The 17,671-nt window shown below is 41.0% G+C and overlaps 1 protein-coding gene across 1 annotated transcript in view; it reads left to right on the forward strand.

The window, feature by feature from the left end:
* The window catches only part of CDH8 (cadherin 8), a 221,297-nt gene that overhangs the window by 133,557 nt on the left and 70,069 nt on the right, over window positions 1-17,671 (forward strand). The window contains exons 5-8 of the mRNA XM_081921769.1: window positions 486-653; window positions 14,159-14,346; window positions 15,926-16,061; window positions 17,319-17,376. Coding sequence (XP_081777895.1) covers window positions 486-653; window positions 14,159-14,346; window positions 15,926-16,061; window positions 17,319-17,376 — 550 coding nt within the window. The remainder of the gene's footprint in view (window positions 1-485; window positions 654-14,158; window positions 14,347-15,925; window positions 16,062-17,318; window positions 17,377-17,671) is intronic.

A 17,671-nucleotide genomic window follows, 5' to 3' on the forward strand; every position in this document is an offset into this window, starting at 1 on the left:
AAAATAATCCATCATTTATAGGCTGCTTTAGAATTTATTTAGAGATTCAGTTGGTGTGGGGGTGAGATTAATTTATCATTGTGAGCTCGCTGAGGATGGCCTGGGTGTTTTTTCTTTCCAATACTTATTGCAGCCTCCCTGGGTGTCAGCACTGAATGCTCTAAAAGGCCCCATTAGAGGAGTTATATCACAATGTTTTTATTGAGCTGCCACAGAAGAATGGGAAGCTGGGGAGGCTGACTAACCAAACACCAAACGTACAGAAGGGAAGGATGGAGAATACACAAGAGGGGATCTTTTGTTAATACTGAGAACATAAGCCCTGATGGATCAGGGCTGGTATTGAATAAAAGTATTTAATGCATGTTACCCAAACACATACAGCTTCAGGAAAAGCACCCTACTCTTTAACCTGTTCTTGGTCAATTGTGTGTCACCCTGTAAACTTCATCTCTATTGTTTGTCTTCTCTTTCTTTCCTTTCAGCAATTATTAAAACGGCTCTTTCAAACATGGACCGGGAAGCCAAAGAGGAATACACGGTGGTCATCCAAGCAAAAGATATGGGTGGGCACATGGGCGGATTGTCTGGAACCACCACTGTGACAATTACACTCACCGATGTCAACGACAACCCTCCGAAATTTGCACAGAGTAAGTGGTGCTTCTGGTGCTAGCTTACCTTGTTGACTATATTGACTTTCCTAGAGTACCTCTCAAACACTGTCCTGTTTGTATGTTAAATATATCTGCTGCTAAGTTAGTTTTCTCACAAGGTGGAATTGCCTAGTGATGGATCAGTCTCAATCTGATTCATGTCCCTTTCACATGCATTCACCTATGCATCTCTGCTATCCTGTTTCAAGGCAGACATTTCCTGTAAAAATTCCACATGGGTTTAGTAATTTTGTTTAAGTATGTGCAATACACAAGTGGTCTGCGGGCTGGCTTTAATGGGCATGTGAGTGACTGGCAGCTACGACATGTGGCCACATCCTATTCTGACCAAGGTGGAAAATGAGAACAGCCCATGCCATCCCTGCCATCCCTGCCTTCCTTTTCATTGGCTGTGGCAGGAGCTGTGCTTCCTAGATACTCCAGGAGGCTGGAACCTATTAGGTTAGTCTTCACCTTGTGGAGCTTGGCGGTCTAAAGGCCATCCTTATCATGACTTCTTTCCACTGTCCTTCTGCCATGTACCACCTAAATATTAAGCTTCTCATTGTCATATTATAGAACCTCTTCCCAGATGCTATAATTTGCTCCCCTCTTCTCCACACCTGCTTCTATGCTCTCAGCTGCCATTGAATTTGTTCACTGCTCACCTTTCTATACCTGCTGCCATGTTCCTCATTATTTCTGAAGCAGTTTGCATCAAATTATGTCTGCATAGCAAATTCCCGAGCTTAGAATTCTTCAATTCTGAGTATATATCTAAATGTACTATATTTTGCGCCTGGCTTTGGTGGGTGAATCCTTGGAGTTCTTGTAAAAAAGCATAATCTGAAGTCTGCCCACCCTAAGTCCACATTATTTTGGAAGCACGTGTAGGAGAGAGAAACAGCAGTGACCTTACGGTGGGTGTCTGCTGTAGACCATGAAGCCAGACTGAAGACTTGGATGAAACCTTACCAGAACAAATCTAGGTGTTCTTGGACTCTAGCTCCCATCAGCTCTAGCCAGCATAGCCAGTGGTGAGGGATGATGGGAGTTGTAGCCTCAGACCATCTGAGGAGGCCACAGACTCTAACCAGTGGTCCACACACAAGCACACACACAAAATAGATTGCCACAAAGTCTACACAGTAATTGGTAGAGGTGATTTATGCATATAGAAGCTTGAACCAGAATCTATTATATGCCAAACTTTGTGTTATAGGAATGCTAGGAATAAATACTGTATGTAGCACTATAGAAAACATGAGATAATGGCTCTGTTCCAGTAACAAGAAGCCGAAAGCACCAGCCTGAAGATGACGAGTGAGACCTCGTCGAAACGTCGCCTAGACACCCCAACTTTTACACGGGAAGACACCCGAGGACACCAAAACCTGCAACATGAGATAATGATTCTACATTTTGGGAAACACCATAGCTCTTCCTTACTCACTTTCTTATGACTCCATCCCATATATTTATACACACTGCAGTGTTATTTCCACTGTTTTCAATGCCATTTCAGATTATTCAGCAGCCATTGAGTTACACAACCAGTAAAAGAAGAAGAAAAAAGACATATGTAGTTGATGACAGAAATAAAGCATTGACTAATTGGAGATGAGAGGGAGAAATAAAAGTGAATAAGTCTAGGTCTAGTTAATTGTTGATCTTTAATTCAAAATCCATATTTACTGCTATGGTTCCAGTGTATGTCTTGCTGGGTTAGGTTAAAATGATTTGGCATCATGCTGAGCTGTTCTGCAGTGCTTTGTAGTCTGCATCAAAGTGGTGGTGGGGGGGAGGGAATTATAATGAGGATTGATTTTTGTTTGATAAAGGTGTATTCTAATAGAATTTTGTAATGCAACCATCTAAGATGCCAGCTTATCTTTCTGCCTTTCTTTAAAAACAAAATAACAAAATAGGAGATTAAGATGTAGCAAATCTAGATGGTCTCCTAGTTTAGAAAATGTGTTAATGGCAATTTAAAAATAAAACATTTTTAAAAGAAATAAAATAGTAGTGCCTTAGGCTTATTCACACAAAATTAGCCTGTCATTCCTGCCTCTCATTTCACAGTTACTGCATGTGGTTTCCTGTTTTATGTCACTTTTCTTCTACTCTGTGACCCACAATTAACCCACAAGTGGTGGCAACAGTCTCCTCCCCCTTCCAATTAATCATGTCACATGATTATATATTGCCACAGCTATAGATTGGTGTGTTTTGAGTCTGAATTTTCTACAGAAAACTGATTTTGGCTTGAAAGTGTATGTACTGTGAACTGAATAGGGCCATTTCAGGTGAATCCAGAATTTTGCTGGAACATGTCAAGACAGCTCTGAATTGCCCTGGGTCAGATTGCCCCACCCAGAGCGAAATAGGACTCTAAATATTTGGAGTCGTGGGCTGCAGGAAGAAGGAGAGGCAGGTGGCAGTCTGCAAAGAACAATATAGGACTGTTGCAAGAGAGACCTCAAAGAGACCCACAGTATGCTTTGGCTATGTGCCCTTGTTCCCAGTGGAGGGTTCAATCCTGATGGTTACAGAGGCCTACTTCTCTAGCTCCTTCCCACAGGGAACAAGCTGGGGAAGCAGAACCCAAAAGGATTGCACTCTCCTCTGACCAACTAGCGAGTGCAAAGTATAATCCTGCTGGCTGCTGGGATCCATTTCACTAGCATGTGCACACAGTAGGAAAGATGTAACTGGCAAGATTGAACCCTCCGCTTACCAGCTGATGAGTGGAGTTTACAATCCTGCTGGCTGCGGTGCTGCCAAGAAGGGGGCAAGAGACACACATCTCCTTCTGTCACCCCACTTCCAATTGTGGATTTAATTGGGTTTCTAAAACCCTGATTAAACATGAGGGCGGATTGGATGCAGTGTCTCCTTCCCCTCTCTGCAGCATTTTTAAACATTTAGTTTTTTTAAACATTTAGTTGGCAGAGGTGCACAGCCCTAGTGCGTATGGGGAAGGTCACTATAACTTTTTTCTTCCTTTTGAGTCTGCCTGTTCCTTGCCTTGCTAGCAATGGTGAATGTGCTCCCACTTCTGCTCAATGCCGTTGTTTTCTTTCTTTGCATGGTTTAGCATCATAGTACTGGCAAGGATACAATGCTCTCATTCAGATTTCCCTTCAGTTATTATCCTGCAGACAAAGTCTGATCTAAATCGCAAAGCCAATTCTGAGTAAAAAAAACCCACTGCTTCCTGCACTCACTCTGGATTGCCATTGAAACAAAAGCCCTGGAACAATGAGGAGAAAGAATGGGCTAGACCTGCCTTATAACAGTGGCTGAGGGAACTGAGTCAGTCATGGATGAAAAGGCAAAACACCCAACAACTGCTGTTGTATTCAAGGAATGTTCTGGGTTAGATCCTTTGATGGGACCTCTCCTACTTTACCTAGCCTCCTCCAGCTTACTTGTTGGTAGCAACAAGCAGCTGGGTCAATGCATGTGAGTTCACATATGCATAAGTCAAGCACTTGATATAGTCATGTGTACCGTCAAATCCAGATTGCTTTTTAGCACAAGTGTAGGAAGAGGGTCCCCATGAGTGAACTGAAGGATCTGAAATTTCTAAAAACATGCACAGCATTGTGTTTGCAATCCAAAATGAACAGAACAGTGGAACATTCCTTATGCTCCTGTCCCATCTCAGAAGCAAGACCAGACATTATGAAACACAGGGGGAAACTTAGGATAAGAAAGATTCTAGAAAATTCAAATGGCCAGGAGGCACAAAATGGTCATTTCAAATCATAACCTGTATTTTCTGTAGCTTCTGGTCATGTTTACAATTATCTCTTTGCAGTCACTAGAAAGTGCAGGAAGAAGAAAACTCATTACACTAAAACAAAAAAAAAATTCCTTCCAGTAGCACCTTAAAGACCAACTAAGTCAGTTCTTGGTATGAGCTTTCGTGTGCATGCACACTTCTTCAGATACATGCACACGAAATCTCATACCAAGAACTGACTTAGTTGGTCTTTAAGGTGCTACTGGAAGGAATTTTTTTTGTTTTGACTATGGCAGACCAACACGGCTACCTATCTGTAACTCATTATGCTAAGTTAGCCATGAGAATGGAGGCCTCATTCTCCCTGTGGGGTTATAATTCCACTTGGTAAGAATGTAGGAAGAACCCTGTTGGATAAGGTCAAAGACCCATATACAGTAGTCCCAAATCCTGTCTTCATAGTAGCCAACCACATGTCCATGGGAAATCTTTGTGCTGTGGCCATTTGGCTCACCCATCATTCAGAATTCAGCCGTATATAAACTGAAGTTCAGTATAGTAACAAGCATCCATTTCATTACTGCCCCAAGAAATAGATCACCAACTTTGGGATTATTATTATTTTTTAGAAAAAAAAAACATTATTATAATCAAGTCAATATAAAGAGAAAGAGCAGACTGAAACCTAGTTAAGCCACTTGCAAATCATAATCACTTACAGGACTGTGAATCATAACCATTTACAATGCAAAGTAGAGTCAGATCTGCACTGCAAGAACAAAAACAGCTTTTGTGGATGTCACACAATGCCAATGGATAAAACAGTCAAAATATGCATCGGGACAGATTTCACACTTACTATGTATTTGAAGCCATCCTCCTACTCATTATATTATGTGATGAAATGAAAGAGTTGTGTTTCTGCATCTGATTGTGTTGCATGTGCTCTGTGCGATAGCAGAATCCAATAGAAGGTGACATGTTCCTTAATGATGCAAAAATCCATAGAAGAGAGTACTTGGGTGATGTAAATCACCATAATGTGGAGAGACATTTCTTAGAAGATGTGTGGCATAGAGTAGTTCTAAATATGTAACTGGAGGTCCACTGTTGTCAGTTACTCAAGCTTTTATAATTGCATCACAGATAGTTACACTACTGTCAGTTTTGCTGAATACTCCAAAATAAGTTCATACTTGATCCACGGTGTAAGGAAGAACCATAAGGAATAAGCTGTGACAAAGTAGACATTGAACTGGTTTTAAGTGGAGAACAATTTTGGTGGAGCACAATGCCCAATAACAATAGCATCTTGAAGGTACAACTAAATAAGGAAAAGGATAGCCTGTTGCAGCCAGTTGTGTTTTTGCTTTTTAATGTTCTCATTAGGGCTGTGCACTGGATTTGGCTGAGGCCTGAGCCGAACTATTCTTATTTGGAGAGACTTGAGGAGTGGATAAGTCGTGTTCATACAGGCACAGATCACTACAGGCTGGGTTGGATTGCCCAGGGGGTGGGGCATCAGGCAGAAAAGAGAGGCAGGCAAAATGGGAAAACCCAATTAAGGGGCTGAAACCTACCTGTGATTGCTGGCTGAATCTTTCAGAAAAGGTATGCCCAACTTTCTGCCTAACTGACAGCCTCCTTCCTGCCTGATACCTTCTTCCCCTTGCTGTCTCTGCAGAACAGCAATTGAGAGGAGGGAGCAATCCTTCACTGTGTGGCTAATGTGATGCTCTGCAAAGAGCTTTAATTACAGGAGGGGTGATGGGGAATATTCCTGCTCTTGGTTGGGGTGTGTGTGAAGGACAAGCAAAGCCTCCTACTCTCACCTCTCTAATTATTTGTTACTGGCCACCAAAGCCCCCTGATCTTCTGATTTGAACAAAAAACAAGAACCAAAAAGCTATGGAGTAGTTGTTTGCTCTAGAGCTGTCTCTTTTGTGGGGTGTTGTTAACCTGCTTCTTTGTCTGTCATTTTGTTTGTGGTGTGTATGGGAAGATTCTTGCCTGTTTTTGGAGGGAGGGGGCTGGGTTTTCTGGGAAATCAGTGTTTTGTGGCTGAAAACTTTCATAGATACCCAAAAGCTCCAAAAGGTTACAGGCCCTTGCCAAATATTGGAACTGGATAATGTTGATAGTCTGGATTTATCAAGTGACTGATCTTAGAAGTTCTGGCTAGCAGGACAGATTAACTGTATCAGCAACTAGGTGCAATCCCTCCATTGTTGATACCTGCTATAAGGGCAACATTGCTAAGAACATTTGCTTGGGAAAGAAAAAGAAGATTATTATTTTTAACAACTGTGGTGGAATCGAACTGGTATGGAAGGTTATCAAAATTCATAAGATGTAGAACATGACACATTCACAATAAATTATAATGAACCAAGATAGTATGTTATGTATGTTTATTGGTTCCAGGCAGAATAGAAGCATGCATTTATGGCTGGATTGTGAACTAATATGACACCCCTGAGCCTTAGAACTAAGAACAATGAACTTTCATACCTTCAGGGTTTGCTTAGAAATAATTTAAGGGGTCCCACATGAGACATATTTTGGATTTTAAAAAAAAATCCCAACACTTTACAGATAAGATTTTGTTCACAAGAACAGCTGACTGCTGTGTAAAGCTCAAGTATATTAAAATAAGCTTATGCTTCACAGACAATATCTTAGCCTTGTGTTAAGTCAATTGGAATAACTACATTCGCTCCTTATGTACTCCCAGTCACTGATCTGGTTTGGGACTCACGCGCAGGCATGCGCACACACACCCTTTCATAAGCATTCACTGTGAAATAATTCACCCTTTTGCCTTGATTTAACCACCCCATTTGCAAACATTGCAAAAATAATCAAAGTCCAAGCCATAACACACCTTCATTAACTGATCTTGCATTTGTGCACTTACAGCTGATTCTTAAATGTTTACCCTAGAAGTAAACCACACTGCATTCAATAGACCTGACTTCCTTACAAGTCTCCTTTTCATGACTAAGAGTGCAAAGGATTCAATGCCCCATGAATGAAAGACACCTACAGAGCACCTGCAGTCTTAGAAATGCAATGATTTATGGATGGGCACTCAAAGAAACTTACAATAGACAAGCATCAGGACCCTGGACAGGGTCATTTGCAAACTCTAGATAAGCTCAATAGCAAACAAGAAGCAATGCCAGATTTCTGAATTTATCTCCAGTCTTGTTAAAATTTTACAAATTGCCACAGTGTGAAACAGTTCAGATTGAGACTGTGAGGCATATAATGGAGTAGTTACCACTTTCCACTGTATTGTTTCCCTATACGTTAATTGTATGGATATATATATCAGCCCAAAATGGGTTGGGTTAGGGTGTTGTTAAATTTTATTGCCAAAATGGTTAACCCCTCACTCACTTGCCATATTCCTGATCCAAATTCCCACCATCACCTACGTGCTATTTTCAGAAGATTAAAGAGAGGGAGGAATCATTCACACATTGTCATGATTATGACCTTAGGCTAACTCGGGGGTAAATTGAGTGTTTTTGCCTGGCTAGAATGTGTCGGTGGATAGCACAGTTGGTAGAGTTCAGCTGACAGAGCATGAGACTCTTAATCTCACTGTCACGGATTTGAGCCCCACATTGGACAAAAGATTCCTGAATTGCAGGGGATGGACTAGATGATCATTGTGGTCCCTTCCTACTATACAGTTCTATGATTCTAAGCTTTGATAATTTCTCTTGACTGCAAGATGAAGGAGAGAAAGAGACAAGCAAATGCTTGTACTCACTAGCCTACTTTATCAAATGTAAAAATTACATTCATTGTTCCGCCCTCTGCTGCCCTTGGCCCCACACACCAATGGCACACAGCCTTTGGAAAGCTGCTCATAAGGGAATGTGGCCCTTGTGGTGAAAAAGTTTTGCCAGCCTTGTGCCAACCAATAAGTCCCAAACTATGGACAGGAAGCCTTCAGTGTTGCTTCAATGTGGTGATTTGAAACTTACTGAGGGCCAAAATAAAAATACTAGGACCTGCTGTCCTTTCTTGCTTTCCAACCCTTTCTACTTACCACCTCCCAGCCTTTTGCTACCCACTTCCCCCCAACATGGCCAGCACCAACTCTTTACACCTCACCCAACCCCATACCCTCACAAAATGCCCCAGCTCTCTCTTCACAGTTCACTCCGCTCCTCTACTTACAGCTTACCCCACAGCTCACCCAAACGCTAGCTCCTTTTCCAAAATGGGTAGGAGGTGCTTCAGAGAGTGGCTTGCCAACACACCTCCCACCCTTCTTTTGGACACTGCTGCAGTGATGTTTAGCAGAGGAGGAAGTAGTTCAGAGAGAGGTCTCAAAGTTAGTTCCAAATTTACAATAGATGGTGATGTCCATGCTTTTAAAGGACAAGCCAAAAACAGAAAGGATGGGGGAGAAAGGTCACACAGGGGGGTTTATGGGTGCCAAATCCCTGGCCCCAAATAAACCAGGTGTTGATCTGCCACAGGCACACACCTGATGGATGCCTTAGATCAGCCTTCACCAACTTGGTGCTCTCCAGATGTTTTGGACTGTAACTGCCAGTCTGGGGCCATTGTGAGGACAGAATGCTGGACTAGACAAGAACTTTGTTTGCAGGTAATAGGGTCTTCTTAGGTTGTCATGTACTTAAAATGTGACTGACCTTTGTCATTACATTCCTTGTTATAAGTCTTTTTCCTTTTTCAAAACAATGGGTTACATGCATGTGATTTACAATGCCTCTTTTGACTGCATTAAGAAAATGCCCACTTGAACAATTTAAGACCTCTGTGTTACATGTGGATTCTTGTATGAATTGTTACTACATCATTCAATTGCTCACACACTTTCTTATAAATGATTTCAGGGTTTGTCAATTAGTGCCATATTTATTTATGTTTCATCCTCAAAAATGCATAACAAAGAATAAATTACAGAGTAAACTGATGTTCTGTTTTGTGGTCCATAATATGTTAGTTTTCTGCAGTAAGCACCAAAGAAAAGGCATAATGGCCACAGAGTACAAAGTAGAGGGAGGGAGAACTATGAAGAAATCAATTGTATTTTAAGGCTCCAAATGGCCTTGCAGGGTGTAATTTTTTTGAGTTATCCCAAAGGGCAAATTACCTTCAAGGAGATTTACAAAAAAGGAGTGTGTCAGGCTTGCTTTGACCTTTTCTGACAGTATGAAAAGTTGCATCTAGTTGTTTTCTCTTTGCTTCCCTACACATATTTATTTATTTCGTATATCTTATTTGCCCTTCACTATAAAGGTCCCAGGGCAGCTTAGAACAATATAAAATGCACTTACAGAAACAAAGGATGCAATTAAAATTATTGTTATTAAAATATATTGGAGAAAAAATACAAACCGAACATTCCCCCTCTTTCCCCCAATTCAAAGGATGTAAACAACAACAATAAAGTTAATACAAGCACTGAAGTGAGGAGAACCTGAAAGTTACTAATATCAATACAAGGGATAATGTTAACACAACGCTATACAGTGGTGCCTCAGGTTAAGTACTTAATTCGTTCCGGAGGTCTCTCCTTAACCTGAAACTGTTCTTAACCTGAAGCACCACTTTAGCTAATGGGGCCTCCTGCTGCCACCATGCTGCTGGAGCACGATTTCTGTTCTCATCCTGAAGCAAAGTTCTTAACCCGAGGTACTATCTCTGGGTTAGTGGAGTCTGTAACCTGAAGCGTATGTAACCCCAGCTACCACTGTATTATGGAATGTAGAAAGTACAGTTTGTCCAGCAGTGTCTTGGTTTGTGTGCTGGCCAGCAAGCCACTATAAAAGTTTATTAAGTTTTTTTACCTTCTGCTAGGCCCCTGGGTGCTTTTGAGGGAGGCAAGCTCATCCCTCATCTACACTGAATGTCCACCATCTTAAGTTACGCAAAATATAATGTCTTGGCTGGTAGGTTTGTTGACATACCTAGACAGCACATGGATATTATCTGAGAGTTAGAACTCTCTAACTCTAGGACCCTCGTACCTACAGGACTGCCTCTCCTGGTATGCCCCACGGAGGACCTTACGGTCTGCAAATAATAACATCAGGGAGATTAGGCTTGTCTCGCCTGGTGGAATGCTCTGCCACAAGAGATGTCAGAATTTGACATCTTTCTGCAGGGCTTGCAAGATGAAGTTTTTTCACCAGGCCTTTGGTCAGGGCTCAGCCTGACTCCCCTTCTCTTTCTGTATAAGAACTAGTATGAAAGAGGCCTCCCAGCATTCTCACAGGCCCAGATAAGAACAGAGTAAACAGTTGGGCCTGATGAGCATTTACTGTTCCCAACCCTAATCCTGCAGAAAGCCATCTAATTAGATTTTAATTTGATCCTGACTTGTTTTTAGGAGGTAATTTAATTCTTGTTTGATTTTATACCAGTGTTATATATTTGATGTTAGCAGCCCTGAGCCTGGTTTTGGTCGGGGAGGGCGGGATACAAATAAAAGTTGTTGTTGTTGTTGTTGTTGTTGTTGTTGTTGTTATCAATTAACTCTTCCATGTTTGTGTGCACATGCACATGTATGCATGTATCCATGTATAGGGATACCAGCAGGTTGTGAATTATAATTCCAAGATAAAATGTTAATCAGAAGGGGCTCTAGCTAAATCCCATAGCAGCACACTGAAATGATCCTAAATGGCTGGATCCTTGATGTCTTGCTTTCCAGTTAGGAACATGGAAGCTGTTTTGGATTGAGAAAGACCATTTATCCATCTAGCTAAGTGTCATCAGCTTTCTGGGGTTTCAGATGGGGGACAGTCCCAGCCCTACTTGGAGATGTTGGCTATCTACTGCATGCAAAGCAGATACTCTGCAACTAAGACCCTTCCCTCTGATGTCCATGTATCTCCCAAAATTAAAGCAAGGCTGGGAAAATTATGAACCAGTTCTGAGTGTTGTGCTCACTGATTCAGTAATGGGCACAAGATTGTTGCCTGCAGATTTCTGAGTCCATTATTCCTTCTAGGACGTAATTCTCTCCCACTGTCATTTTAGATATGGATCACACTCACTTGTTTCTTACATTCCTCATTCAGAAATGGAAACACTCTCAGCTACTCCAACTTTCTTCTAGCCCATTAGAAGAAGAGAGGGAGAAGAAGAAAGCACTTCCAGAAAATCTCCCTTCTCAGAGCAGTTTCTATAGCTAGAATGGAGCATAACTGATTAGTAAGCAGACTGTCAGCTCCTGGATAATGGACCCTCTTTTTTACATTTGTAAGCTGCGCATGCTAAACTCATTTTCCTAAAAAAATATTCATTCTAAGCACACAAACTTTGTAATCATTCACAGGTTCATAGCTGACCATAATCTATGCAAATAGTTACCACAATTACGCTATAACATGACACCAACACATTCTGCCCCTGAAGGAGTAAAATGAAAATAAAAATGAAGACTACAGCTCCCATTGCCCCTATTTAAGACTCTCTGACTCATCAGGTATGCATGGATTTTGTCTGATTGGTTTCAGTGATAAGTAGTCCTGAAACTGATAATTTCACCTCTTAGCCATGGCTGAAACAAGTGAATTACCAAGAAGCATGCATAATTAGACCGTCTGTAGATGTGCTCAGGAGCCAGAGGTTAGCCATGCTTTGCTGGCTTCCAGATCATTACTAAAAGTCAGAGAGAGATGTCATTAGAATGAGCAATTTGATTCTTTCCCTAAGTAATGAGAAATCTGAGATGTAATGTAAAATACTCTGTTGGAACCCAATTTAAGCCAGTTAAGGGTGACTTCCTAGGATTTGAATTAGGAATGTGCAAAAACAACCCCAAGACATTTTTGCAAGCTTTATGAAAGCTCTATTAAAGGATGCTTCTGAAATTCCCCTCATGGAATTTTCCCCAAGATTTTAGCATCTCCTTACTTTTTATATTACTGAGTTTTTGAAAGAAAAAAAAAAGTCCATATAATTCTATTATTATGAATCAAAAGTGTAAAAGCACCCATATAACAACCAGCTAACTAGAAGTTAAGCATAATTAAGGAAACATTTTGATCAGAGAATATATATTCTAAAAGACCACAATCAGATTCTAATTATAAAATTGTACTGTTTATTTATTTATCATATTTCATGCAAGATTCATATCTTAGGAAACCTCTCAGAGTGCTACACTCACACAATTGGACACACACACACACACACACACAATTTATATACATCTTTAAAACAATTTCACATATAAAAACAATTTCAAATCCAGCATAGCTACAGACTAAACTTAAAATTGCAATCTAAAAGGTTTGTTGAAAAATAGGTGTCTGCAGTAGGTGCAGAAAGTACAGTAAAGATGGTGCCCATCTGATATGTCACGGGAGGGAATTCCAAAGTGTAAAACAGGTGTGGAATATCTTTGGCCCTCCAGATATTGCTAAACTACAACTCCCATAATCCTGGGCATTGACCATGCTTGCTGCGGCTTATGGCAATTGTAGTTCAGTAACATCTGGAGGGCCAAAGGTTCCCCATACCTGCTCTAAACACCATATTCTTCTTCTTATTATTATTCAGCTATACATAGTTTCTCTGCTGACCTCTGTTTGCTAGTTATTCTATTGATTATTGAATTTGTTGTATGCACTTAGTGATCTTTTATTACAATACCTTTTAGGGCACTGCTCTTCAGCCTTGGGACTTCAGATGTGAGACGACTTCATCTCCCATCATCCTTGACCATTGGTCTGGATGATGTGCATTCCACATGTATGGACCCAAGCTTGAAGAACACTTTCTTAGGGCCAAAGTAGATATGAAATGACATTACTCAATGGCAGGGGCAGTTTGTTCGGTAGAGTCTTGGTTCATGCGCTGGATAACATTATTATTTTAGCATCTTCCTTTGTATTTATATCAGAAACTTTTGGAATTTCTCCACTTCAATGTGTATATGAACTAATTATTTAGATATGAACTGTGTTTTAGGGTTGGGTAAAATGGGGTGAAGTGTTCAGTTTGTCATTTTTTGCTTTTCGATGTATAACTTCCCCTCTTTTAAAAATATATGAAGTTAAATGCAATTAACGTGTAGGGTGCAGGTGTTTAAAAATGCAAATAGAGTTAGGTATGTCAGATTTTCTAATTATAGGATCACTGCAGGGAGGGAGGGAGAACTTAATCGGTTCCTGCACTGCTGTGGACCTGATTAAAAACCGTTCTCAGAAACAGCTATTAGCATTGGGAGGAAGCTCCAGAGCCCGACTCTAGGACCATAAGAAGCTCTGCTTTTTCAATCAGGCAAAGACAGAAGACCTGCTTCTACCAGACCAGGCCAATCCAGAGGCATCTTATTGTCTACAAAGCACAGACACCTTTATCTACCCTCCCTTTTCACTGAAGAAGACTCTAAGGCTTGGCCACCTATTGTCCACAGTAAATAGGCTAGATGACAACCTTTGGATTAAGCCCTGATATTCCTGGCATAGATAAACCATTGAAATGTACCAAACCCAGTAAAATGTTGTTACAGGAATGGACAGCAATTCCATAAATATACGTGTCAAATGCATAGGAAGATAAAAATCTGCCTTTTATTGAGTCAGGTCATTGATCTACTGAGATACTTACTGTCTACACTGCCTGGCATTTGCTCTCCAGGATTTCAGATGGGTGTCTCTCCCAGAACAGGAGGAAAAGAGACTGTTGCCCAATTTAATGTCCAATTGTTTGTTTGATTTTATTCACCTCTCTTCTTCTCTCTTTTTCCCAGGTTTGTATCATTTCTCAGTATTGGAAGATATTAGTATTGGTGAACCAATAGGAAGGGTGAAAGCAAATGACCTGGATATTGGTGAGAATGCTAAGTCATCCTATGATGTTATTGAAGGAGATGGAGTGGATATATTTGAAATCACTTCGGACTCCCAGACTCAAGAAGGCATTATTAGATTGAGAAAGGTAAATGGCAACTGAAAGACGGAGTTTGTGGATTTTGGCATTGAACAAATGAGTTCTAACATATTGTGCTGTGGAAATTTGGAAGGCATTGGTTAGGATGGAAGTATCCCATGTCCTGTTTCCCAGTACCCCATATATAGGAGCATAAGAAGTTGACTTATACCGAGTCAGTCCATTGGTTCATCTAGCTCAATACTATATACACTGACTGGCAGGGGCTCTCTTGGATTTCATATTCTTATTATCAGAAGGTTCTTTCTAATGTTTATGCTATCCCACATGGGCTTTCAGATATCTGCAAGAAAGAGAATAGTTTTCATTTCTTTTAACTGTTAACACTGCACAACCTCTGATCTGTATTCCTTCTCTTTCTCATCCTTAGTCACCTTAGCTGGAGCACAGGTGGAAAAGAGCACAGATGTAGCTTAGTGGATTAAAAAGTAGAGATTTTTCAGGTCATTTTTTGCTCCACTATACTCCATTGAAGGCCTCAGAGATGCTTCAGGCTCCCTTGGGCCAAAACATGCTTCTCTTATAAACACTATCTGGGTTGATACTGGGGGTGTGGGACCATTTTCAATCTAAGAGCTGCATTTCTTCATGGACAACCATTCAAGGGCTGCATTCCAGTAGTGAGTTAGGTCAGAGGCTAAAGGGGGCAGAGAAACAGATGTGACCCTCACTGCTTTACAATTGCCTAAACCACTGAGCCCTTGAGCTTGCCGAATGGAAGATCGGTGGTTCGAATCCACATGATGGCATGAGCTCCCGTTGCTCTGTCCCAGCTTCTGCCAAACTAGCAGTTCAAAAGCACACCAGTGCGAGTAAATAAGTAGGTACTGCTGTGGCGGGAAAGTAAACAGTGTTTCCGTGTGCTCTGGATTCCATCATGGTGTTCCATTGCACCAGAAGTGGTTTAGTCATGCTGGCCACATGACGCCAAAAGTTGTCTGTGAACAAACGCCTCAAACTGAAGCGAAATGAGCGCCAAACCCCATAGTCACCTTTGACTGGATTTAACCACCCAGCGGTCCTTTAACTTATCTTTACCTTACAATTGCCTACATTCTACCTTTGCCTAAGTCAGAAGTTTCTGTATGTACACACATACACACACACATATGCAGACATACTGTATATCTGTATCCTCCCCAGAGGTAATCACAGTACACGCTCCTATTTTAACAGGCAAAAGCACTCATGAAAGGGGCAGAGTGGAACCAGCAAGGGATGTGGCATGGGGAAATGGGTGTGGTCTTAGACAGTCCTCATAGCCACATAGAGAGGTCTGAAGTGCCACAGTGCCATAGTCACCAGCTACCTCGTGCCATAGCATTTACATATTTGTCATTTGATTTTAATTTCAAAATAAAATTAGCACACAAACACACACACACACACACACACACAGAGAGAGAGAGAGAGAGAGAGAGAGAGAGCAGAACGGATTTTGAATTTGTTGTTCAGAGAACTAGGTTGACAAATGCTCTGGGCTAGTATCATTTTGCCAGCTGAATTTGAAATGGCTAAAATGATACAGGATGCGTGATTGGCAAATTGTGAATATGCTGATTTACAGCCACCTATTCATAGGTACAAAAGCTTAGTAATTTCTGAGTCGACAGAGAAGCGAGTGCTTGTCATGTTTACTAAAAATGGCAAAGTTCCATTAGAGCGAGATTCGTGTCTGAAAAAAATCAACACAATTTTTGAAAGTAAGAATATATATTTAAGCTTCCAGAGACTTCCTGAAAGAGTTCGGTGATTTCTATTTGTGCTCTTTGTATTTGCATTGCAAATTTCAGCTTCTGTGTCATTTTCTCTCCATCTCTTTGTTCCTTTCTATGGGACATTGTAATGCAAATTTACATATCTTTCCAAAGCCTGACAAATTTGCAACTTTGAAATTTTAATCATTGTGAAGCATCAGTAGGTTAGACTTTGAACCCACACGTGTAGATGCTCTTGAACTTTTACAGATATGATTCCTGGGTGATCATAAAGTTGATGATTTAAGATCTTTTTAAAAAAACAAAAACAAAAAACCCTCATTTTTATATAGTTTGGGGTTTTTTGGGGGGGAGGACTTATCTGCCAGTTTTACTTTGTTAATTTTTAATGAGTCATTTCATACTGCATTGAAATAAAAAAAACTAATCTAAACAAACATTAAAATATAGAAAAGAAACAGAAAAATACAAAGTCCCATCTCACAAATAGAGAGGTCTCTCACAAAATCTTCTCTATTTGGCCCTCTATTTGACCAGGTACACACCCTTTTTGCCCAGGCCATATCCCTCACCAGTCCTGCTCTGTGCCCCCCTTGAGTGTAATTTGCTTGAACGAAATGTGACCCTGAACTTTGATATTGACTCTTACTTAAACCTCAAGGTTAAAGAGGGATGTGTGAGAAGTATCATTCATTGCACAGCACACCTTTGCCTCTAGCCCCACTCATTACTGGCATGTGGGCTCCAGAGGTTGCCTAGAAGCATGCGTGCTGCCGTGCCGCCTTGCCTCCGTGACATCAGCATACTGTGTGTGTGCAACATCAGCAGCACCCACAGTGTGTGCTAGTGATGCCAACACACTGTAGGACATGCACGCATGCCACAGTCATGCCGTGGGGTGTGCTGACATCATGTACACACACCACGGGGCATGCAGACACTCTGTAGTGGCCCTGTGGCTTTTGCACATAACTGCTTGGAACTTTCAGGGGCCCAGCCCCTTCATTTAAAATAGGGGAGGTTGTCCCCTTCCCTACTTGGTGCCCCTGCCTAGAAGTGAATGAGGTCCCTGAGCTGAAAAAGCTTCTAATCCTTAGTTAGATTGAACAATACATCTCATTTCCAATTGAGCTTTCTCAACTGGAAAGTGAGCTTTATCTGACCACAACACTTTAGGTCTTCATTTTAAATGTCTGGGATGGGTGTTTCTTTTATTTTTGATGTGTAGGGGTTTTTTTTTAGTATTTGTAATGGTTGGTGCAATTGTATTCACTTATTTTGTCATGGAATACTCAAGAGAGTATGTTACTATGAGAAGTGGCCTATCAATATATCAAATCAAATTGTGTTTGTGTCCTTTTGAATGCTTTTGGTAAAGGCCATAGTTCAGTGGTTGAGCACATATTTTGCATGCAGAAGCATGCAGTATCAGTCACCAACGTCTCTTGGTATAGCTGCAAAAAAACCCCATCTGAAATATTGGAGAGCCATTGCCAGTCAATGTAGACGTTGCTGTGCTAGATTGTCCAATGGTTTGACTCATATAAACGTCCTGTGTCCCTGTGCATCTAAACTGAATGACTGTAACTCAGCAG

The sequence above is a fragment of the Podarcis melisellensis genome (assembly GCF_964234715.1).
Source record: "Podarcis melisellensis genome assembly, chromosome: 8".
In the NCBI taxonomy this organism is placed as follows: Eukaryota; Metazoa; Chordata; class Lepidosauria; order Squamata; family Lacertidae; genus Podarcis; species Podarcis melisellensis.